General features: G+C 52.2%; 1 protein-coding gene across 7 annotated transcripts in view; it reads left to right on the top strand.

Moving 5' to 3' along the window:
• The window catches only part of DENND1A (DENN domain containing 1A), a 520,849-nt gene that overhangs the window by 484,821 nt on the left and 12,506 nt on the right, over positions 1-23,522 (top strand). For 3 of the 7 annotated variants that reach the window (XM_043469511.1, XM_043469512.1, XM_043469509.1), the window contains 2 exons: positions 7,803-7,859; positions 14,145-14,233. The exons of 1 other annotated variant lie outside the window; for it this stretch is intronic. In XM_043469511.1, the coding sequence (XP_043325446.1) occupies positions 7,803-7,859; positions 14,145-14,233 (146 nt within the window). The remainder of the gene's footprint in view (positions 1-7,802; positions 7,860-14,144; positions 14,234-23,522) is intronic. 3 more of the 7 variants (XM_043469514.1, XM_043469510.1, XM_043469513.1) reach the window with 1 other exon arrangement.

The following is a 23,522-nucleotide window of genomic DNA, read 5'->3' as shown; positions in this document are numbered from 1 at the left end:
GCTCCTCGCACGGGAAGTAATCAGGGATCTTGACAAGGCTTCAAACCACAAATGCCACTACAAATTAACCAGCACCACTACAAAATACTACTCCTGTCAACATCGGGGAAGAATGCTTCGCTCTCAGGACCAGGAGAAGCCGTCTCTCAGCTCAGCTCTCACTCATGGGCCTGGCGGAGAGAATGGCCTTGCAAGGTGACTTGTTGAGGCGGCTGAGTCCCCGGCGGCCCCTCACTAGGGACACCGGCTTCCAGACCCAACGGCAGGCGCTTCGACTTTTCTTCGAGGGCCACATTCTGTCCCCACTCCCCTATCAAGGCTGCCTGAGGAAGGTTAGCCACAGGCACATGGGATCTGTCTCCAGAGTCTGACAACCAGGGCTCAAAGGCCAGCCCCACCAGCTTCCTAGTGCAGTGTGCCAATTCGGGCAGGAGGGATCACAGCCGCACCTCTGTCTGGAGCTTTAGAACTGACCGGGATGTACTGGGTAACACCTGGCCCATCGAGGGTGCTCCAGGGTGAGGCCCTTCCCCACGTCCCATTCCCATGAAGAAGCACCTTCCCTCACCCTGTGTGCAACAGGCTGGAGACTTCTCACTCAGCTCTGATGGGGAAGTCCATCCCACGCAGCATCTTTCAGTGAGCACCCTCCCAGATTAGAACCTGGAGCTGAGGGTTACTTCTGCAGATGCCGCAGGGCCCGAGGACCCCGGGGCCCCCCCAAGGGGCCCAGGTCCTGGCCAGCACTGCCAGTACAGAGCACGTGCTGTAGGACGCCAGCGCAGCTTTCCCCAGCACCCTCGCTGACACTCTGAAGCGGAGGCAAGCATTTGATCCTCCCCAACAAGCAGGATCAGCTCTATCAAGTGTGGACGAGAGGATTCAAGATAATGACAGGAGTTGGGGGACAGGCGAGAGCTGTGCCCGAGAGAGCTGGTTGGGCATTTCAAAGGAGACACTCCACACAAATATAGCTTCAATACACTCCTTTCTGGAGGCCTATCAAAAGAAGCCCTCTTTTATTTCCATACCTTGCATAATAGCGGCTCTCCCTTCCCGAGGAGTAGAGGAGCCTTGCTCTCAGCCCAGAGGCCCTTTGTAAAGCCACAGAAAGCTTTGTCTTCCTCTCCCAGCCGGGGGCCATTTCACGCACAGGTCAGAGCATTGATGTGGCTACTAACCAGGAAAATTAACCAGGTGAACTCTTCCCTCGTTAAACAGTGACGGGATTTAATTGTGAATTTTCTGTTTCACCCTGTCCATTCCCAGCAGCAGATGTGGTTGGGGTACGTCCCTGGGACAGAGAAGCACCCAGCATCTCCCCCGCCTCCCCATTGAGGATGCCAGGGCCTCCTCTGGGGGGGTAGGGGAAAATCTGACAGAAAACGGACAATACAGGACACCATTCAGACCCAAAGGATCCGAGACTCCCTTTGAGGCTGACCTTGGAGGCCACCATTCTTATGCCTCCAGTCACTGTTGCGTGCACCCCACCTTCTCTGGCCCCTGGAACAGGAAGTGTGGAGGCCCTGGCTGCCGCCCTACCCCAAGCTTTGCGTGCATATCCCTCAGCCTTCAGTGAAGCTGCTTGGCATCTCTGGTCATCTGTCCCCTTCCCCACACCTCTGGTCCCTGCTTGCTGTCTAGCCTATTACCCCACTGACTTTGACATTTCACCTCTGGTAGATAGTGCCTTAGGTAGTGCCTATCTCCCCTCTCTGAGCCTGCTTTCCCAGCAGTGAAATGGGGAGACTAATTCTGACCTTGAAGGAATATTGAAGGGATGGTCTGAGGCATGTCCCCCTTAGGGCCTGGGGAAATCCGTGCATTGGTTCCTGAAGAGCCAACCCCTCCCACGTCCATCACAGGACCAGCGCGTGATTAACATTAGATGAGCTCTTTGACCCTCATCCACTGCTCAGTGTGACCCTGGCCAAGTCTGTGCCTCCCCTCGTCTGTGAAATGGAGTCATGACCCTCATTCCTGGCATGAGGCTTCCTGGGCTGGCGAGTACACTGACTAGGTGTCGGTTCACAGCAGGCCACAAAAGCTTTGGGCTCTGCCCCCTCTCGCAGGCTGCCCCGCCTCCACCCCTGCTTTACTCTCTGCCCCTGGTCTGCGCCCAGCAGTGAAGCATTCTCCACCCTGCAACCCCATGCTGGATGCCCGCTCATCCATGCCACCCAGGTAATTAAGTTGATATTCCAACACAGTTTCCCCTCCTGACCTTTTGGAAACAATGTGTTTTGCTGCATCAACAAATTAGCTGCAAATCAGATGCTGTTCTCATCAATGTGGGTTTCATATCCAATGAACACACTCACCTGGTCCCCACAGCTGACAGATATAAACGCCAAGAGCCAGGCAGAGACTGGCAGAGGTCAAAGAGTCCCTCTCTTCTCTGGGACTTCTGTGTCAGTCACACTGTGGGGCTTACCCATTCATGTCCACATCTCCCAGCAGTCACGTGGCCAGCTGGTGAGTTGATAACATGGAGGCCTAGGCAGGCCATAGCTGGAAGAGAGTGTCTGTCCTTAGGAGCCCACCCAGCCTCCTCCTATCCATCTTCTACATCAAGAACACCAAAGGCCTCTGATATGTCCCTTCCTACCTGAATTCTTCCCACTGCACTCAGGAGAAAACCCACACTCCTTAAGCGGGCATTAAAGGCCTTAAATTATGTGACCTCCACAGGCCATTCCTCCCAACCTATCCCATCTTCACATTCACCCTCACTTAGTCTTGCTTGATCACTGTGGTTCCCATCTCATGCACCTAAATTCTATACTACCCCCCATCAGATAGAAGAACCCCTCCTTGGTACTTCCACACACCTCAGCACCCCTTTCTCCTCTGTGTTATAACCCCGCCATCAGAGTGGGAACCCTCTGAGGGCAGGGCTGGGTCTTATTCAGGATTGTGCCCTTTGCCTGTACAAAATATCCTCCATTGTTTGTTAAATGAATCAAGACAAGAATCTTCTTTGGAAAGGACTGGAAAGAGATGCTAAAATAAGGAAGGCGAGGATGTCAGTCATTCTCTCACACGCCTGTTTTCTAAGGCACAGATCTCTTAACAGCAGAGTCCAACTTCAGAAAGGATATGGAGTAGAAAAACCGAATCAGAAAGGATTCCAGATGACTTTGGACGTTTCGGTTGACAAGGATAGCACAATGGACTAAGAAAACCTGCTTGTTTTAGTTCCTGCCACTAGCTCTGTGACCTCACTTTAGTCACATAACCTCTCTGGGCCACCTCTTCTGCAGGGAAATAACCCTCCTCCAACTTGCCTCACTGGGGAATGTGAGGCTCAAAGGAAAGAAGAGAAGTAGAAATGCTTTGAAAGGAAAATACATCATGTAAATAGAAGAGATTAGTAAAACCCAGTCCTTTCAACAGTGCCCTGCTCAAAGCACGCTTCCTTGGAAAACCAAGATCCTTGCATTCACAAGACTCTTCTGGGAAGACTTGTGGGTTTAAGGGAGGGACAGAGGATCGGATGTTCTCGTTTCATCAGCAGTTTGCCGGACCAGAGCCTCCCACAGCCAGGATGCCCTCCTATAGCATCCTCATGCTAGTGCTGGTGACTCTGGAGTTATTTCCATTTTACAGAAGACTTAACTGAGGCTTAAGATTGAATAACGTGCCAAATGGCAGAGCCAGTATTGAACTCAACTAGAAAATGACAGAGCCAAGTAATGAACATGAGTCTTTCCAAAGTCTATTTCTTGGGGTTTTAGCAATGCTTTTTATACTCTAAGAAAGGTATTTTTCTGAGAAGTAGGTCAAATTCCATTGGATCATACACCCCTGAAGCACAGACTCTGTCCTGTTCTCCTGAATCCCCAGGCCCTGGCCCCAGGCAGTTGTTCCATCACTGTTCATGGGAGGGATCTTTCCACTCCGGGGGAATCTGCATCTGGACTCCACGTGACTTTCAGAAAGGCGGGTGCTTGTGTTGGCCACTGAAACCTCCCGCTCCCCCACTGGAGTGCCAGATCAACTGCTGAACAGAACTCTTCTTAGCCAAAGATTGCCAAAAGCCCAGCCTTTTTCAGCTCACTTAAGAACCAGCCGTCCGTGTAGCCAGGGAATTGAGGATCACATGTGACGCGATTTCTCTGTAAAAGTGCCTGGACCTCTCGATTCTCTGCTCCAAGGCTCTTCTGGTTTTGTCTCTTCTTCCTCCAGCTGTGGGAGGGGCCCTGGACTTACAGTCAAGAGGCCTGACAGCAGGCTGCTGTCTCTCCCTCCAGTCTGTGTCCCTCTCCGTGGAAGGATAAGCTCCTGGCACTGGAGCCGTGGAAGCAGCAGACAAGGCTGCCTAAACCTGGGACTTAAAGAGCATGGGTGGGGGTGGGGTGGGGGTGGGGTGGGGGTTCCAGTTTACTGAAATGACTTTCACTGAGTCTAGCCGGCAATGCAGTCCTCTCGGGCCTCACCTCAATCCATCGTAGTGCCATATTCAGTCACTCCCTGACTCAGCTTCCTGAGCACTGGAGCCATGTTGTAGAAAACAGCGTGTTGAGTTGATTTTTTTCCTAGCTTCCCTCTGCACCCTCTCCTCCCACCTAAGTCACCAGCACTCCACACTATGGCCTGTTCTAATTGTCCCCAGAGGCCTGTGTCCCCTGCTGTCATGCCCCCCAGCATATTTGGGGAACTGCAACCACTACAGCTCAACAGCCCTCTCACCCTCTCCCCTCCAAGAAGCAGAAGCTTCTTAGCAGCACCTTGCCCTGGGGGAGCTGCGGTGATCCACCCAGTGTCCCACTCAGAACCCGTGTACCGCGTTACCCTCTCTCGGTGTCTATCAATCCCCTGGTTTACTCTCCTGGTTTCTAGGTTAGGTGTGGTCAAGAGGCTGCTTTCCTCCCACAATTTATAAATTCGGTTGCAAAAGAGCTAATACTTCCTGATGATAGTCAAAGCAAAATAATTACAGAATCTGGAGAACTGACATTCACTGAGTTTCTTCTACATGTGCCAGGAAGCTTCAGTCAGAAATCTTGCGGAGCACCTATTTATCCAGTACCACACTAGACTCCAGGATAAGCAGAGAAATTAGATGAGTGAGCTGATAATTACAACCTCTGTACCAAGAATACATGGCAGGCAGAGCATCTGACCCTCACTGCTCAGGGAAGGGCAGGGAGGGCCCCCTGGGGAAGGTGGTGCTCGAGACAGAGAGCAAAGGATGAATAGGAGACACCAAGAGTGAGACAAAAGGAAATGGAAGATGTTTCGGGAGCAGCCTTCAAGAACACCTGAGCTTTCAGGGAGAGCAAGGGGGTGAGTGGGGCAGGGTTGGGGGGAGAGAGGAGTTTGCAGAGGCTTATGTGTGGGGCCCAGACTCTGGAGGGCTTTGAACACTTCAGTCAGCATTTTCCAGGGGATATTTAACAGGTATTATAGGGGATGTGAGTCTGTTCAAATAAATATGGGAAACAGGACTTTTATGGGGGGAAAAAAAGAATTAATAGTGTTTTGCCTGTTGAGGGGTAGGGGTTTTATCACAAGGGTTGACAGGCTTTGCTGTGCTAACCAGCATCATGAATCTCCAGACAGAGCAAGACTCAACACTTCTCATGTCTTCCAGGGGAACCCCCTTTTCTTCTTTCATACAATGCACCTCCCAGGATGGTGTTTCTCAGAAGATAGCTCAGGAGATGCCAGCCTTCCACTGGGATGATTTAGGCTGGCAAAGAACATAATTGGGCATGTTTGTTGGTTTTTTTTTTAAGCCCACTCTGGAATAAGATGGAAGATGGTTGGGAGGGGAAGAAGCTGGAGGGTGGGAAAGCTGCTAATGGTGATAGTTGCTGGCGTCTACTGGCCAAAGATCTTGGCAACCGTCATCTCATTGAATACTTTCTAACAGTCCCCTCGGGTGGGTAGTGCCATTACCTGCATTTACAGATGACAAAAGTCAGGCCACAGAGTAAATGGATGGCATGGGTCCAGTCTGAGACTGTCTGACCCCAGAGGTCATCTCCTAAACACCCAGCCCCACCGCCACCCCCACCGGCCAGGTCAGAGCTGACTAGTGGTGAGGGCTCTGGAGCTCGAGAAAGAGGCCACCCAGAAGCAGAGGGGCCAAGAACAAGGGAAGCTGAAGCAGAGGGTGTGTGTGAGAGTTGAGGGGTTGGACGAGGACCGCAGCCTGTGCGCCTGTGGGCAGCCATGCTCGTCTCACCGGGTGGCATCCCAACCCTTGATGGCCTCCAGCTGAAGGAGGGTCCCCGAGTGTGGGTTCGCCAGCTCTCCAAACAGCAGAGGATCCAGGGAGCCAGGCTGTGCTCCTAGTGTGCCATGAGGACCCCAGTTCTCTACTAAGTCTGTCAGCCCCCTTTCTCCATAGACCACTCTGACAGGCCCAGTGCTGGGCACCAGGGATCCAGGGACCCTGGAGACACGGCCTCTCCCCGCCAGGAGTCAGGTGTGGAGAAGGAATTGTGAGGCAGGTTTGCTGTCTGGACTACCCCTCCAACCAAGTGCAACTCTGAAGTGCTGTCCAAGAGAAATGTAACGGGAGCCACACATGCGAGCCACATACGGAATTCTAAATATTTTAGTAACTGTATTAAAAAGTAAAAAGAAACAGATGAGATTAATTTTAATAATATATTTAACCAAAATATCCAAAACATTTTCATTTCAACATATAATCAATATAAAAAATTATTGAGATATCTTGCATTCTTTTTCAAACTAAGTCTCCAAAATCCAATGTGCATTTTACACTTAATAGCACATCTTAATTTGGACTCACCCTGTGTGGCCATTGGCTCCTGTTGTGGGAAGTGCAGATCTGGACTTTGCGGCATAATGATGGACCTCTGTGAACCATGAGGCTGATGGGAAGAACCAATCAGAAGCCTCCCAGGGCTTGCCAAGTGTCCATGACCTTGGTCTAGCATGGACTTTACTCTCCTTACACTGTGTTCATCTGCCCCACTGTCCAGGGCATCTAGATATCTGGGCAGGCTGTTGAGAGAACAAAGCTTGACTTTTGACACAGAGGGTTCAAGGGGTGAGCTAAGAGATCTGTGCGCCACTGATTTTTATTCAAAAGCCAAGCATTTTGTGCAAATTGTATTTATTCATCAGACATTTATTGAGAAGATACATTTTCCCAAGGTACAGGGATGACTCCCTCAAGGAAATGAACGTTTGAAGGAGTAGGAGGGCAGCTGGGCAGACATGGGGCGATAGTGGGTGATGAGTGGGAGCACTGGAGGGCAGCACCCAACCTCGGCAGAGTCCCGAAAGACAAGCAGAGGTTTGCCAGGCAGCTCGGTGTGGCGGGTCGTTCCACCTGCTGGGCAGGCATAAAGCAGGCCTGAGAGCCTCGGGCCATGCGAGGGTCTTCAAGTGAGCACAGGGGGAGGTTGGGAGGGGTCTGGGTAGGGCACGGCAGAGGCCAAGTCTTAGAGGATTTAGAACGCCAGCCCAGGGTCCTGGTGAACTGTCACCCCAGGACAGGAGGGGACAGCAGAGGTCTCAACGCTGGGGTGTGGCAGGGTCACACTGCATTTTAGAAGACTCCTGTTGGCCAGTGTGGAGAATGGCTGAGGAGCTCCAGGCGGGGGCCCTGCTGGTTACAGTGATCCAGGCCGGAGGTGGAGGAGAGGGCCTCAGACATGGGGTATGCAAGAGCCGGCAGCCAGCCATGGGAGCGGGAGGCGTCAAGGATGGCCCTCGGGCTCTGGCTTGGGTGGCTGGATGCCCAGAGCTGTGTGTGGAAATGCATCAAACCACCTCTGTACGCACTGATTCCTTAAGTTTCCACTTTAATGCAGCCACAGAGACTCCGTCCCACTCGCCCGCCGCCTCCCAAGATACAGCGCTCGAGGCCCGTGAGTAGCCAGTGGTTCTGCCCTCTCACCTAACACTGCCTGAGCCGTCTCCCCGCCTGACTAAACCTCGGGGGTCTGACCTCAGCTGCCTTGCCAAGGAAAGCCAGGAAGTGGGTTTTTCAGCTTCCCTCTGTGTGGCATGTACCCAAACTTGCATTTCCTGAGCTTCTGTCTCTTTCTTCTGAATCAGTTTGGCAACTCGCAGGTCGGAGCTGTAGGTAGCGGGGCTGCTGTGTGCTGTGTTTGCCGTGTGTGCCTGGTTTGAGCGCGTCTCCTAGGTTGAGCCAGGTTGCTAGCCAGTGAGCTTTAAAGGCTGCAGCCGCCTCTTCCTCACAAAGGAAACAGAAGTCTGGCAGCAGGGGTCTCGTTGCGCCAGATCTTGGTTTGGAAATGCATTTGATGTCCCTTCCCAGGGGCGGATGCTACGCCCAGAGAATATTGAGCCGGCTCAGATGGAGACCAGTCTCCTCCTCTCCCGGGCCGCACACAGGGCTCTACCTTCCCAAGCAAAGCTCCAAGGAAGGGCAGAAAAGCAGGACGAGATGTGATAAACCCACCAACAACTGGGAATGGGCGGGCGAGGGAGAGGGACCCATCCATATCTTCTCAAAAGAAATGCCTTAGGAAAACACTGGGTGCGGATCCGGGGTTCAGCATCAGTGAAGTCCTTTTTCTTGTGAGCTAAGACTTCAGTCATGCTGAGGCCTGATAACTTTAGCAGCTTCCTTTAAAGTGGGAAGGAAACTGGCTGGGACCATTGAGTGAGGGCTGTTGACCAAGAGAAGAGTTTCTCTGTTTCTTGTTCAAAACAGCCACCACTCTCGCAGTCAAGCAAAAGGGGGCTGGTTCCAGCCCAGCGACCATCATGGTTCCCCACAAACCCGAGTCCCAGCCTCTCCTGCCCTCCCCACTGCGGTGTCCACATCCATCTTGAAAAGTGTGGCAGCTGAGGGGTGCAGGTGACTAGGCTGAGCTGTGTCTGACTTTTTTTTTTTTTAAGTGTTTATTTGAGTGAAGATCTATTTGAATCAGATGGCAGCAAACCAGAAGTGGTTATGAGTGCTCTCAAACTGTGTCTGTTTTGAATCCTTGCCGCACGTACCTAATGTTGGATGGGTGGCCCTCTCTGCGTGGATGTTGGAACATTCTGTGGCACTGTCTTCCTTCCCTTCCCTTCCCTCCCATGTACGGGAGCTGCAGGGCTGGGGTGGAGGCAGCCATGACACTGAAGTTCCAACCACACGTAACGGAGCTGTCCTGTACCCCAGTCAAACCATGGTCACATGGGCACAGCTGTTGAGGGGCTGAAATGTTTCTGCTTACTGTCATTGGATGGAAGGCACAAACAGCAAAGAGAAACTGCTCTGGGGGACAGGAAGCCAATGTCTGGGTCAAGAGCTGTGTGATTTAGTGGGAATTTCTGTATAGTCATTAGTAACGTGGATCTGGGGAGTAGACAGAGCCAGGCTTGATACCAGGGTTGTGTGACTCTGGGCAATTCCTGAAGCTCTCTGAGCCTTGCTTCTCTCTCTCTAATGCACCCTTGTTCATGGATGTTTTTTGTGAGCATGAGTATAGACCTCATTTGTAAGGCTCCTCGCACAGGGCCTAGGACACAGTAGCAGTTCTTATTCTTCTTAATAGATTTTTCAATCTTACAGCTTCTAAGGAATGACCCAGTTTCTTAATCATTCACCTAGGATTTTCATAGTCAGCGAATCATTCTTAGTCATATCATCCCAGATGAGCCTCACAGAATCTCTATGAAGTAGGCATCTCTTCCACCCGTTTTAAATGAGAAAACTGATGCTCAGTAACTTAACCCAAGTCCCTCAACTACACAAAGGGGTCACCAGACTCTAGAACCTGTGGTCTTTCATGCATACCAAGTTCCCTGGACCCTCCATCTCCACAGAGTCCATCTTAATACAAAGGATGGGGGGAGAGCCTTCAGGTGAGAAAAAATTAATCAGTGGTAGGTTGTGTTTCCTATGGAATCGCTACGGCAGTGTTAGGCCCTGGCACAGATGCAGGGGTGAGAACTGACATTTAGTGAGCACCTTTTATGTGCCTCGGACTGTGCTCCTCTGTCCTTAAAAACAACCCAGAGGAGGCAGATGCGATGTCACCGGTTGGCAGCTGAAACCACAGAGATAATCAGAGGCCATGCTGGCCTTTGAGCCCAGGCCTGCCTCTCTGCCCTGCCTCTCCTCACCCCTCACCATGCAGCCTCTCCCAAGCCAGAGTCATCCAGTGGCTAGCTCTAAGAAGTGCCTGGGGAGACCTAGGATCCAAGATGGCAGGGAATTTCTTAGTAGGATCCAGGGCAGGATTGCTCCCCTTGGAAGAACTCAGAAGCTGAAGATAGCTACTGTTGGCTTCACGTTGTGTCGCCAGTGTGAGGACCCAGACGGCCGGGGGCGGCGGGGAGGGCGGGCCGGGGGCTGGAATTTAGCCACATCCACTGGTGATGGAGGACTTGGGAAGGCAGATACTGCCCTGAGCACTGAGGAGCAGCTGCTTCTGCCACTGCCCCAGTGTGGGAGGTGACTGGCCCTGGCACTCGGGGCTGCGTCCCCTTGGGTTATGAGACACTGAAGAGGCAGGTGGCTGAACAGAACTGATCCTCCTGGGCCTGGAAGTCAGAGAGGCCTGTCTTCGTTTGACTCACAGTTTGGACACTGCTTCGCTGTGTGACGTGGGGCCATATGCATACCTTCCCTGAGCCTTAGTTTCATCATCTATAAAATGGGTTGCTCTACCTCCCTGGTGGGGTTATGAAGTCCTATATTTGTAGTACCTAGCACAGTCCCTGACAAGAGGTGGACACACGTAGCCAAATTCTGCCCACCCAAATACCTTCATCCAAAGCAGGGTCACCTTGGGGCTGATTTGGGAGCCCTAGAAGTTCTGTGCTTCCTGGGCCTTGCGTTCCCTGGTGCCCCAGGTCTGTTCATTCTGAGTGCCCTCACGCAAGTGTTGCCAGTGGGCACCCCTGCACACTAGGGATGAGCCTGGGAGATGTGGAGTGTGGGCCCCATAGCTCTGAGGGCCTCAGAGACGATGGCCTGACAAGCTCCCATGTCAGGAGCCGCTGGCCCCTCACTGGGCTTTGCTGGGTCACTTAGCCGCAGGCCTTCTCAGCAGAAGTGTGGCCGTCAGCCCAGGGCAGTGGGAGCGTGGGGGCCAGCATTCAGCCTTTCTGGAAGGAGCTTTGTAGCCTGGCACCTGTCGCTGGAGTTCAGATGTGACCAGAGGATTTAGATTTTCTTTGTAAAAGGAAGAGAAAGGAAAGAGCAGAAGAAAGCCTTGCCAGTGTCTGTGGACTCAGGGGAGTGGGCTGGGGCGTGCAGGGGAGAGGCAGGCTGTGGTCGGCCGCATGTGAAGCGCTTTATAAGCTCTGTATTTATTATTTCTTGCTCACCATTAAAATCAAATGTACTCGGTGCTTTTGTATTCAATACACATTTAACCCTGCCGACTTGGATTTCTCAGGTTTTAAATCCAGTGGGGAATTGGCTGGTTTCCCAACTTTCCCCTCAAGTCCCCCTTGAACAGAGCTCCAAATCCCTGTTTAGCATTTTCTCCCCAGCGCAGCTGGGATCGGAGTGCTGGTGCGCCGGTCGCGTTGTGTGTGCACGTGGTATCTTCCCTCATCCCCAGCCCCCACCCCTCCTAAGCACCCCGGAAAGACGGATCTGATCACTGAAATATGACGGGCCAGTTGTCTGCATCGTCTTGTGATTCGGGCTTAATTAAACCATTTTGTCTGTGTGTGTCTGTGCCTGGTGTGGCTCTAGCTGTACGTCTGTGGCCGTGTGTGTGTGTGTGTGTGTGTGTGTGTGTGTGTGTGTGAGAGAGAGAGAGAGAGAGAGATCCATGCATGGGCCTTCTCCTGCTGTGCGTGCCTCTGTGAGTATTTGTGAGACTGTGGGTCTGTTGGCATCTCCATGCCTCCGTGCATGTCTCTGGGTTGTTGTCTGTCCATGAGTATAATTTTGCGTCTGCTTTGTCCACACCAGTCAGACGTGTGTGTGACTCTGGGTGTGTCTACAGCCGTGCGGGTGACTGTTTCTGGGTCTGCCGAGCCTTTCTCTCCCTCCCCCGCCTTCGCTGCTGCCCTCCCCCTCCCACCCCTCCCTCTCCCGCTCTGTCTGGTTTATCATCCCTAATGAAGCAGTCTTCTCCATCGATCCTGCTGATTGCCAACCCATTCCTTTTGTTTGTTGGCGCTGAGCCATTCAGCGGCACTCTGACAGCTCAGCTCGTCTAATTAGCTCTGTTGTTCTTTTTCCCCATGTTTCACCACGTTGCAAGTTCAGTTGAAGTTGCCACAAACTTAATCCCCCCATTTCAGCCACAAGTTCACATTCCTAACCCACCTCTATTGTACGAGGAGCAGCTGCGGGCAGGGACAGGCGAACGGGCCTTACTGTCTGACCTTCCTGAAGCCCCCACCCCAGGACCCCGGGGCAAGGCAGCAGTTGCCCCAACTGCATGCCCTCTTTGTGGTGCAAAGTCAGGTGCAAACCAGGTGATCCTGCTTACCGGCTGCTGGAGGAGTCAGGCTCTGGGCCAGAAACCAGTTCAGGGTTAGCACTGGTGGGGGATGGATCCACTCTTGTACTCAGCAACCAGTGACTGGATGTCTACTCCATGGAAGGCACTGTTCTAATAGCAGTGATAATAATAGCAACATTATTATGCACTTCTTAGATTCCAAGTAGCAACATTCATTTCAAAAAATCCGGCTGAGGGGGGTCACTAAACCAGGCATGGAGCGGAGTGCTAGGCAAGAGTGAGACCATCCTAAATCCATCTTCTAATAGAGAGATACCCCCTGTCTTCCTTCTGTTATTGATAAGGTCACAGGGAAGCACAATGAGCCTGTATTGAGCCCCCACTGTGTGCCAGGCCCCATGCCAGTGCTTTGCCTCCATGAGCTCATTGGATCGTCACAGTAACCCCGTAGCAGACAGCAAGTTCGGTGGAATGCACTTGGCTTTTACCACATCTCTGATTTGCCAAACCAGGCTGACATCAGACTGGCTGTTCCACAGGAAAAACTCTGGTTAAATCAGATGTGAGGAGGCCTGAGGGCCTGATGAAACTCAATAAAACTTGTCTCTTAGGCAGCCAACTTCTGTAACCTGTATTCTGAGGCCATTGTGTTGTGTCGCCCAGCACTGTGGGATTGGGGGCTGGCGGAGGTTCTGGAAGAGGGTGCAGCGTTTGGAGCCTGCCTGTGCTCTCCTTCTCTGTCTTGTCCACTGACCTCAGCAACCGTGGCGTTGCCTGCATTGGTCCCTCGTCTACAGAGCAGGGCAGCCCCCACAATGGGCTGCTCGGTCCTTCTTACTGGCAACAAAATTCACAGATAGGCCCTCTCCAGTCCTCCTCTGGCGTTGTACAGAGATGGTGGTGCTAAATTTAAAGCCAGCTAGTGTTGACTGGCCCAAATGAGTATTCCTCAAGGACACCTAGAAATTCTGAGCCTAACTCTCATCACCGGCTCTAGTAGGAGAAGGGAGTGTCTTTTTATACGATCCCTCATCTTAGCCTTCAGAGGCCGTATATAGGGGAAAAAAACTACCGTGTCGCTGCAGTCTGGCTGTGGACCAGGAGGCTTGCACTTCACTGTCAGTACCCCCAGCTCCAGCCCTTGAGCTCGTCTGTGTGGTGAGTGCAGCGGCCACACGGACTGTATGAGGGTCCAGACCAAGCCCTGCACAGGGCTGCCTGGGGAAGCAGAAGGAGGACTTTAATTGGTGCCCTAATACTGTTAGTATTTGCTTCTCCACCCTCCCACTTAGAGAGGAAAACAAGCATCCTGTAATTCAGCTGTAAAAAAGAACAAAATAGGCACGTGTGCCCTAAACACAAAGTCTGAGTAAAACCTCCTTGTTCTACCAAACCGGTTTCCAGGTTCCAGGAGAAGGCAAGCGGGACTTAGCATTAGGGCCTCTTTGTTCCGGGTCGTGCCCAGACAGTGTCTCGCTGAGCCCTCAGGGCAGCCCTGCGAGGAAGCAGGTGGAACCACCCGCTGGGTGCAAATCAGGACACCCAGCCCTTCAGAAGAGCCTTTCTCCTTTGAGTAGGCCACAGATTCCAGTTCACAGGTCAGCCACCACTTCAACAGTCTCCATCATAAGCACAGCTTTTGAGTCTATGCTTTGAAAATCCCTCAATGTTCATTTTAGGGCTGCTTACCTGCATCTTGAAAATGTCCTTGAATGGCTTTTCCAACTCAGCCCTTCTTGGGGATTTTCCCCATGCCCATTCTAGGTGCGCCCTCCCCGTCCACATGTCATTAAAAGACCGAAGAGCAACATCACAGTGGAAGCCCGAAGGACGTCCGTCTCGAGCCCCGACCAGTGAGTACCCCGTCCTCCCCTCCCCTCTGTCGGCAGGAGCCCAGGGGGCCGGTGCTTTGTGGAGCCCACGCGGCAGCCCTGGCCTTTGAAGGGCTTCCCCGGAGCCCTGAGCGGGTGTTTCACAGAGAGGTCAGTCGGGGAGCAGGGCTTGATCTGCAGTGTCGGTTCCGCGGGCAGTTGTCGCGCCAGCAGGAGGCCCCAGAGGCCAGGAAGCCGGGCACTGGGCTGGGTTTTGAGTGGTGACACCCACAGGGTACTCAGACAAGCTCAGAAAGTGGTTCTCGGCTTTTTCTTACGCTAAAAATAGAGGGTCAGCAGGAGAGAGTTAGGAACCCGGTCGAGGAGGCTACCTATTTAACAAGGGCCAAGACCCATGGAATCTGGTGGGCTACAGTCCTTGGGACTGCAAAGAGTCGGACACGACTGAGCGGCTCACACACACACCACCTTCCTAGGCCTGGGCTGCTCGAGGGAGGTACACCCAGGGCTATCCTCATCTACTGCCCCCCCACACCAGCACCTCTGCTCACCTGTGTTGTAGTGTTTAGCTTATTATGAATCTGCTTTTCTAGCTCTCCTCGGGCCCAGAGCTCCTCAAGATAGGCGCTGGGTTTCATGCACCCTAGCAAGCAGAGGACCTGGTTTAGAGTCATTCACTGGGCAGACGTTGGGTAGATGGGGGGAACGCCAGGGCCAGAGGTGAGCAGTGTGAATGTGAGAGGCTTAGTGCTGTGCACGGCCCCGGCTTCAGAGCTGTCTGGAGAAGGTAGCACTGCTTCCATCAGAGGATGCTGTCTGCCCTTGGTCCCCAAGGTGCACAGCCCCTGGTCTCTGCCCAAACAACTCAGCAGCTCCACGCCAGCTTCCCGTGATGCCCTGAAAAGTACATGAATCCACCTCAGGTTGTTGGGAGAACCAGAATCATTGCCCCTGGGACCCTGACGTCCCTTGGGTGAAGAGGGCAGTGCTCCTCATGGCTGCCCTGTTTTCAGAAAAGTTCTCAGAGAAGGAAGTTGAGGGAGATGGCAGGTCCTAGCGAGAATAGGAGCCAAAAGGAAGCAGTAATTCCCAGACACCGGGCTGCGGCCTAGCCCACCTGCCATCCCACATCAGTTCTTCAGGATTCTCTGGTGTATAGTTCAGTATCACTGGAGACTGTGGTGTGGTTACAGAACCAGCCTACCTAGACGGCCCTCAAACCTGTGTGTCTGTGTGTCTTGGGAGATGCGTGGTGATGGAGAATTTGGAAGAGAGGACTCCAGAAGTCGGGTGTAGGTTTAACTTGGGCTGTGCACAATGGGAATGCAGATTGTTTCCCTGCCATGGATTATGATTGCCCCCTTGTGGAGAAAATGCAGCATGGCTTCAGAGTGCCTCAGAGCCCAAAGATTTCTCTTTAGGGGGAAGAAATGCGTCACTTTTCTCTAGAGTCATCTCTTTAAAACTGGACTAAATATTTTATTATCCAGTACATAATATTTTATGTACTGGATAGAGGGTCATGGGCCTGGAGATATTGAAATGCAAATCCAGAATATCCTTGCACTGTACCAGAAACACTCCACACTGACACTTGCAGTCTACCGAAAAGCATTACCCATTTGTGGCCAAGTTCCCGATTAGAGCTTGGACCTCCTCACCACATGTATTTATGCTGTTGCTTTTCCAGCCCAGTGATAGGAGATCGCTTCGTCAGTATATGCAAAGAGCCAGTGTCTGGTACCCCCATCATTCTGGTGATTACCAGAACTAGGTCGGTACCACTTTGTGGGTATTTTGTTTTGTTTTATTGCAGTATGCTGGAGAAGGCAATCGCACCCCACTCCAGTACTCTTGCCTGGAAAACCCCATGGACGGAGGAGCCTGGTAGGCTGCAGTCCATGGGGTCGCGAAGAGTCGGACACGACTGAGCGACTTCACTTTCACTGTTCACTTTCCTGCATTGGAGAAGGAAATGGCAACCCACTCCAGTGTTCTTGCCTGGAGAATCCCAGGGATGACGGAGCCTGGTGGGCTGCCGTCTTTGGGGTCGCACAGAGTCGGACACGACTGAAGCGACTTAGCAGCAGCATTGCAGTATGCCTTGTTCTAAACTTCTTTTGGGGAAACATTTGAGGTTGAAATGAACCAGTGGGAGCAGCGGTGGCTAGCTTAGTGGGCTGGCAAACTGGCAGTTATAGAAAACAAGTGACAGGTTCTCTGTGATCACGCATAGCAGTGACCCTGGTCCCCCAGGAGATAGGGAGGTGTATTTTAGAACATCATTCCAAGGGTTTCAGTTCACTTTCTTTTTATGGGGGGAGGGAGGGCAGGGCTGTATTCCTATAACGCCAGTGACATTTCTGGTATAACCCGGGTGTTTCCCTGCGTCTCCTCCCATGCTGCCTTCTCCCTGCCCCCACCCCCCGTTGTGCTCCACTTCCAAATGCCATGTCACAACAGCACTTGGATGTGTTTTTCTCAACTGTCATCAGCTCCAGCTGGCAAGACCAACTTCTTGAAACACAGGAAGCATCCAGCGGAAAATATTTTAATAAAACAGACTCCCCATAAAATGTTGTTTTGGGGGGGAAGAACCAGCCCCCCCCCAGTCTGTCAGCATTGTGTAGGGAGACAGGAGAAGACAAGCCGGCGGGCAGGAGCCGCATCCTAATGGGGCTTTGTTGCGGGTGGTTCAGTGCTGGGCACACGGACTCGGTGCCTGGCCCTTTAATCTGGCCTGGATTCTCTTGAATCACGATCTTTGTCTCTGCTGGGAATATCAAAGTGCATCAGAAACTTGGAGGATTTGGGCCACAGAAAGAGACACAGGATCTTTGAAGTGGAGGGCAGGATTCGGTCCTCCTGACTTCTTGCCCCAACTCTCACTTCCAAAAAGCACATTAAATAATTAACTGTGTGGACCACAAGACGGAGCTGATGAAGAATAAGCCGGTCTCCAAGGCCTCCTGTGGCAGCTGGCAGCTGGAATTCATTGAGGCCCGGTAGCGCTGCCGGCAGCTCTGGCCACTGCCTCCATTGAAGTCCATTTTTTTGCTTTCCAACTCATGTCCATTCTTGCATCCGTTCATTCCGCAAACATCTTCAAAAACCTACCAGGTGTGAGCTTCTTAGGATTTTAAAGGATGCCCTAAAGGGAATCCCACTGCTAAACTTTGTTGACTTGCATTTTCCCAAAGCAAAATGTTTCCCATGTTAAATTTTCTTCCCCAGTGAAAAGTAGGTGTCCTAGCCCCTCAAAACCATTTGAGAGCGATTGGAAGAATCCTTTAGGAAGTCTTCTGGGGATAACATTTCCCTCTGTTTTTCAGTTAACATTAGCTCATTAATATTCAGTGATGACTTCTCAAGAAGTATTAGCTACTTACATTATTATTCACAGCAGGACTGATGGTATGCCCCAAGGATCCCCTAGGGTAAGAGTTAGGATTAGGAGGGATCGGACGGAATGGGCTGTGGGTCAGAGGCCAGTTGGCAGCAAGTACAGCGGAGCTCCTGACGTGTTCTAGGCCCTCTTAGGCATCCCTTCCACAGAATGGGAACTCAGGCTCAGAAAGTGAATGAACCAGGTTTGCAGGTCACCCAGTTAGAAAGCAGCAGGGCCAGGACTCCCAGTGCTGCTCAGGTTCGATCTCTCGGTTGTGCTGTGCTGTCCAACGGGGTCCGGTCCTAGCTTTGCCCAATGAGTTCCGTGTCCTGAGGTGTATTGTCCTGCACGCTACCTTCCTCTTTGCTTCCCTGGGGTCGGGAACCAGAGCTGTTCAGTCCTTTTCTAGCCCAGGAGGCAGTGTTCTCTGGTGGCTGAGTGTTTCCATCTGGGGAAGAAAAGGGAAGTAACATATACTGAACATCCCTAAAGATCGTGAAGGGTGGGTAGTGGCTTTCCCATTGAACAGATGGGGAAACTGAGGCTTGGAGAGAGGCTTTCCATAACTTGCCCAAGGTCTGGGGGCTGGAAAATGGAGAGATCTTCTCTCCAATGACAGACCTGGTCCTTTCTTCTGCAGCATCCAGCCCTTTTTGTTAAGAACCTAGTTATGACTATGAGGATGATGGCGGCTGCAGTAGGCACACTGAGGTCACAGCTTCTCACCCTGTTAAGGGTGGGCTTTGCTTTTTTCAGCAGGAGTGCACATGGCTCCCAGGCCCCAGCTTATCTTCCCTCCTGCTTGCTAGATATGGGGCAATTTCCCATTCAATATGAGGCTTAGAGTCGCTAGCAAGCTGTAAAAGGCAGCACTGTGCTCAGTACTGCCTGCCCCTCAGGACCACACACAGCAAGCAGAGGCCAAAGGAAGGGAATGACCTACTGGTCCCCAGGTGCCTCTCTTTCATTCGAGAAATTTCATTCTGCCATGAGAGTTGGGAGGAAGACAGTTATGAGCAGTCTCCACCTTTTTATAAATCTTCACAATAACCTAGAAGGGTAGAGCTGTCTTCTGAGTCCTTATGGTGACAGAGCTTGTGCTCATTGTAGGTCGGAGACGTGCCCAGTCCTGGCCAGCTGCAGAGACCAAGCTCTTTCAGTGCATACCTTGTCCTCTAAAGGTGACACACAGAACACCCTCCAGTCACCTGAGTCTTGACTGGCTGTAGGCTGGTTATTTGGAGTTCCAAATAAGTAAATGAGAATAGTCCATGTTCAGCCATCAGGGGCCTGAAGCCATTGCCCTGTCACTTCTCTGGCCAGATCCATGTAAAAAACTGCTCTTTGCCAGTAATTTTCTTTGTTTGTAAAAATAACCCAGTAACCTTATAGGTGATCTGGAAGTTAAGGAAAAAAGACAAGTTCATTCCCAATCCCACTACTTCAGTTCAGCCACTTATTAGCATTTCTGCAGATTCCTATTCAGTCTTTTTTCTAGATGTATCTTGCAGAGCTGCCAGCCTCCTTGCAATATCCCATTGTACACTGGACTTCCAGGAAAGTCTGTCCTTAGCCAGTCTTATAGGCCGATATCCGCATGTCCTTGTTAGCCCCATGGTGACCACAGAAGATCCCACTGAGTATATCTATGTGGTCTGCCTGACCACACCCCTTATATGGGATTTGTAAATTGTCCCAGTTTTTCGCAAATGTGAAAAATGCCAAAGTGAATGTGCTTGTCCTCCAAGTTTTTAATCATTATAAGAACAACTACCATTAACTGAATACTGCATGCTAAGCATTTTACATACACTGTTTCATTAAATCCTCACAGAAATCTGGGTGCAGGGGTAGGTATCATTAGCTCTGTTGTATAGAAGTAGTAACTGTGACTCCAAGAAGTGCAGGCTGCACTTGGTCACACATCTAGGTAGTGGCAGAGCTGTCTGTAACACCAAAGACCAACCCTTAACCAGTCTTTTTTTTTTTCTTTTAATATATTTTGATTTGGGCCATTTTTAAAGTCTTTATTAAAGTTGTTACTACTGCTTCTTATTTTGTTTTGATTTTTGGCCTCAAGGCACATGGAATCTTAGCTCCCCAACCAGGAATGGAACCCACACCCCTAAGTCCAACCACTGGACTGCCAGGAAAGTCTGTCCTTAACCATTCCTGTAGACAGATTTCTGCTCTGTGTTGCTAAATAACTTTCTGAAAGAATCACACCACTTTACACTCCCATCAGAACTGTGGACTCCCAGAGAATCTGGGTCCCAGAGACCCATCGGGACATGCGGCTGGCATTAGAAATCCTTCTGGCCGAGGAGTACTTCTGCAAGTTGTGCTGACTGGGCAGGCAGTGTGTGCACCAAACGGCCAGCCCCCACTGCTCAGGAATTGGAGAGTCTGCTCATCTGAATTGCACTGCATGACCCCAGTACCCAAAGCCCCTGAAGATTAAAGTAAGATCAGAAGAAGCTGCCAGAAGCATTTAGTGAGAGCTCTGCCCAAAGACCAGGTCTCAGAACACTTTGCAGTTGTATCTCTTCAGGCTGGTTGCACACATGCTCTGGCAGGAGATGACGTCTGCTTCACCCCCACTTCCCCTACCCCCATGCTGAGTCTCCTTGGGCTCAGCACGGCCTCTGGCTAAGGATCACAACCAGAGCCCCTCTGCCTCCTACCCAAACCCAGAGCTGCCCGAGGGTGAGGGCCTGATGCACAGGCCTGGCTTGGCATCCGCAGGCTTGGGCAGCATCCTGGCCCACCAGCTCAGTCCGAGATATTGCACAACTCTCTTTGCCGTCTTTTTTTTTTTCAATACCTGTTAACATCCCAAAGAACACAATCTGGGAAGCTGCCCACAGGAGCCACACAAGCATCCTCAGTTAGCAGCCATATCTGCTGCAGCCTGCCTCCTCCCAAGGCCACAATACCAAGGACTTCCCCTGACGAAGCCATGACCTTCCATGTCGTGTATCACCATGTGCGTACACACACGCTCACACACCCCCATGGTCTGTCAGCAGGGCAGGGCTGTGTGACCATCAGCTTTGACTCTTCAACTTCAAGACCAGAGCCTGGCCCAGCTCTGTTCAGGGATATTTACTGAATGAGTGAATGGAGGAATCCCTGAGGGCAGCTTACAGCCCAGCCTCCTGGAGATGGGGGCGAGTGTCAGTTAACAACCACAAATGTGTAAAGAGCACCTGCTGTGAGCCAGGTGTGATTAGGAGGCTTACCAGCACCTGCCTGGCCTGGCAGTCTGAGAGCTAGATGCTGCAATCAGCCCTGGGAGCAATCTCCAGGGTGCCAGCTGGGCCCTGGGACCCAGGGGGTAGGGCCAGCCTCCTGGGCACTACCGCCTGGCAAGCTGCCAGGACACCGAGCAGGAGGGTGCAGACTCAATTAGCAAGGCGAGAGGCTCCTGACCCGACTTGGCCCCCGCCCCCTCTCCACCGGTGAGTTTTCGGCCCCAGAGACAAAGCCAAGACAGAAGCCAGGCCTGAAGCCTAAGCCCAGACTGGAAAAGCAGGAGCTGCCGCATGGCCCCCAGCACACACAGCAGCCCAGGAAGACACAGGAACCCCTCATGTTGACCACTTCCACCTACTACCCGGAAGGAGGGACTCTCCCAGGAGTGGTCACAGTAGGGGATTAGATGCAACTGAAAAGCCAAGCTTTTATGATTCCTTCAGATATGGCACCCCCTCCTCAAGATGTCACTGAGCTCAGTCTCCTCTGAAAGGCTCTGCCACGCCAACAAGCACCCTCCCCAGTCCAGGTTCCACGTCACCATTTCCCAAGTGCCTGTTTTGGGCCCAGTACTTTGACATGTGTCATCTTGGTTAACCTCCCCTGCTCCCCTGAAGTCTACGCAATGAAGGCATTGTTAGTCCATCCAGCCATGGGGGAACCACGACTCTGACAGGTGGAATGATCTGCCCCGGGTCTAGCACATATACCCAGGCCCACTGAGTCCCACACCCACATCCACTGCTTCCTAACTGGACGCCTTCCCACCACTGCTGCCACAGTCCCTAGAAAAGACTTGCACTCTTGGCAGGCAGAGACTGTCCTCAGGATGCGGGATGGGTGTTCCTCAGCATCTACACAGTTTCTCTTCCAGGTAAGGAGAGCGCCCCCAAGGTGTCCCCTTCCCTGTCTTCCCTCCAGCAGAGAGCATCAAGGCGGGGAGAGCAGAGCCAGGCCTCTCCGCCTGCATGAGTGTCCATCCTGCACCAGGGAAGGGCTCCTCAGCGTGCTGGGTGTGGGTGTGGACATGGGGAGTCCACACTAGTGATCTTTGTGGAAGGAAGGCAGACAGACAGACACAGGTTGATAAATAAGTGGATGGATGAATAAGTGGATGGATGAATGAAGGTTAGAAAGGCAAAAAAGACTAACCCAGGAGACGGAAATGGGGGCAGTGGAGCCTAAGTCCCCCGTGCCGGGCCCCCCTGACCTCACACCTGGCTGTCAGTCCTCATGCTGGTGCAGGCTCTCCACCACCTGGTCCCTGCCAGCCCCGCCTGCCACCCGCAAGCCCCCGTGCCCACTCCTCCACAGAGACACCTCCAGGCCACCGTACAGCCTCTGTTGGACTCACGATTAAAGCCCAGCCCCCATGTCACCTCCCAGGTAGCGCTTGTCCAGGGGCCTCTGAGCCAGGCACACGCATCACTGTGCTCTGGCAGGGCAAGTCCCCAAGAGGATGGAAAGGCCCTGGCCGCACACTCACCCATCCACCCTCGACCAGTCCACGGGACAGGAAGACACCTTCTCATCACAGCAGCGAGTCTCTCATTGCTGTTCTTAAGTAGATATTCACCTACTGCTGAGAACAAAGACGCCGTGTCCAGCAGGTTCCCATATCTGTCTTTAGTCCTTCCTCCCGGTTAGCAGTCCTAGCCTTGCCCCAGGCACGTGGAATAGCTCCAGTGGACGTTCCAGAGCTTCCCTTGTGGGTCCTACACCAAGCTCATCTCTTCCATAGAAGAGACTTGCTTCAGAGCCTTTTTCTCTGTTTTTAACCCACACACGTGCTAAGGTGCCCTCCAGAGTATTGGCCCTGTGTAGCGGTGCTGGCAGGGAGGCATGGCAGCGTCTCCAGGTGGGGGAGCTCTCAGGTGACGCCGATGTGCTGAGACGTGCCCAGCTGGGGACCAGCAACCTTGACTGGGAAGATCTCTGAAGGCAGGACCGCCCTATTCATCCTTGAACACCCAGGGGAGACTCTGAACAGGGTGGAGAGGCGCCAAATCTGTTTGTTGTCGGGTGAGCATAGCGTCTGGGCAGTAACTGAACGTGCACTGGGCGCCATGTGAAGCCCTTCATGAGTATCCTCATTCAGCTCTTGTGATGAGACTAACAGGAGGGCTATAGAATCTCTATTTTGCAGATAAGAAACTGAGGTTCAGGGAGGTACAATGACTGTCCCGAGGTCTGTCTGGCTGGCACTTTGGGGGAGGGTGGACAGACGGGCCTTGTCTTGGGGCCTGTCCCTGCCCAGCGGCCCAACAGGAGCCTTGAAATCAGTGGACGCCAGAGCGGCCAAGACCTTTAAAAGTAAAGATCCTTTGTGCTAGAGTGAAATGATCCTTTAAAACATGATCACCAGCTCCCCTCGTTTGTTACCTCTGGAGACCAAGTCCTTGCTGATTTTTTCCCTTCTTTATCTCAAGTACATTTAAATGTCAATTAAATTTGAAATATCTACATTTGTCAGCATTTCATTGTGGGCCAGCGTGACGTGCTGCTGATTTGTCCACGCGATGTGACACATGAAAAAAACTCTCGAGATGCAGATCTTCCTCATTAAAAAATAAGCCCGTGCGATCCCGGCACGGCAGAGAGCCACAGAGCACGTCCCCGCTTCCTGACGCCGTGTCTCTGACATGGTATTTAAAAAGGAACAGCCGC

Source organism: Cervus canadensis, chromosome 5 (genome assembly GCF_019320065.1).
Source record: "Cervus canadensis isolate Bull #8, Minnesota chromosome 5, ASM1932006v1, whole genome shotgun sequence".
Taxonomy (NCBI): domain Eukaryota; kingdom Metazoa; phylum Chordata; class Mammalia; order Artiodactyla; family Cervidae; genus Cervus; species Cervus canadensis.
The sequence above is the reverse complement of the archived record's forward strand: the minus strand, read 5'-3'. Positions and strand labels throughout refer to the sequence as shown.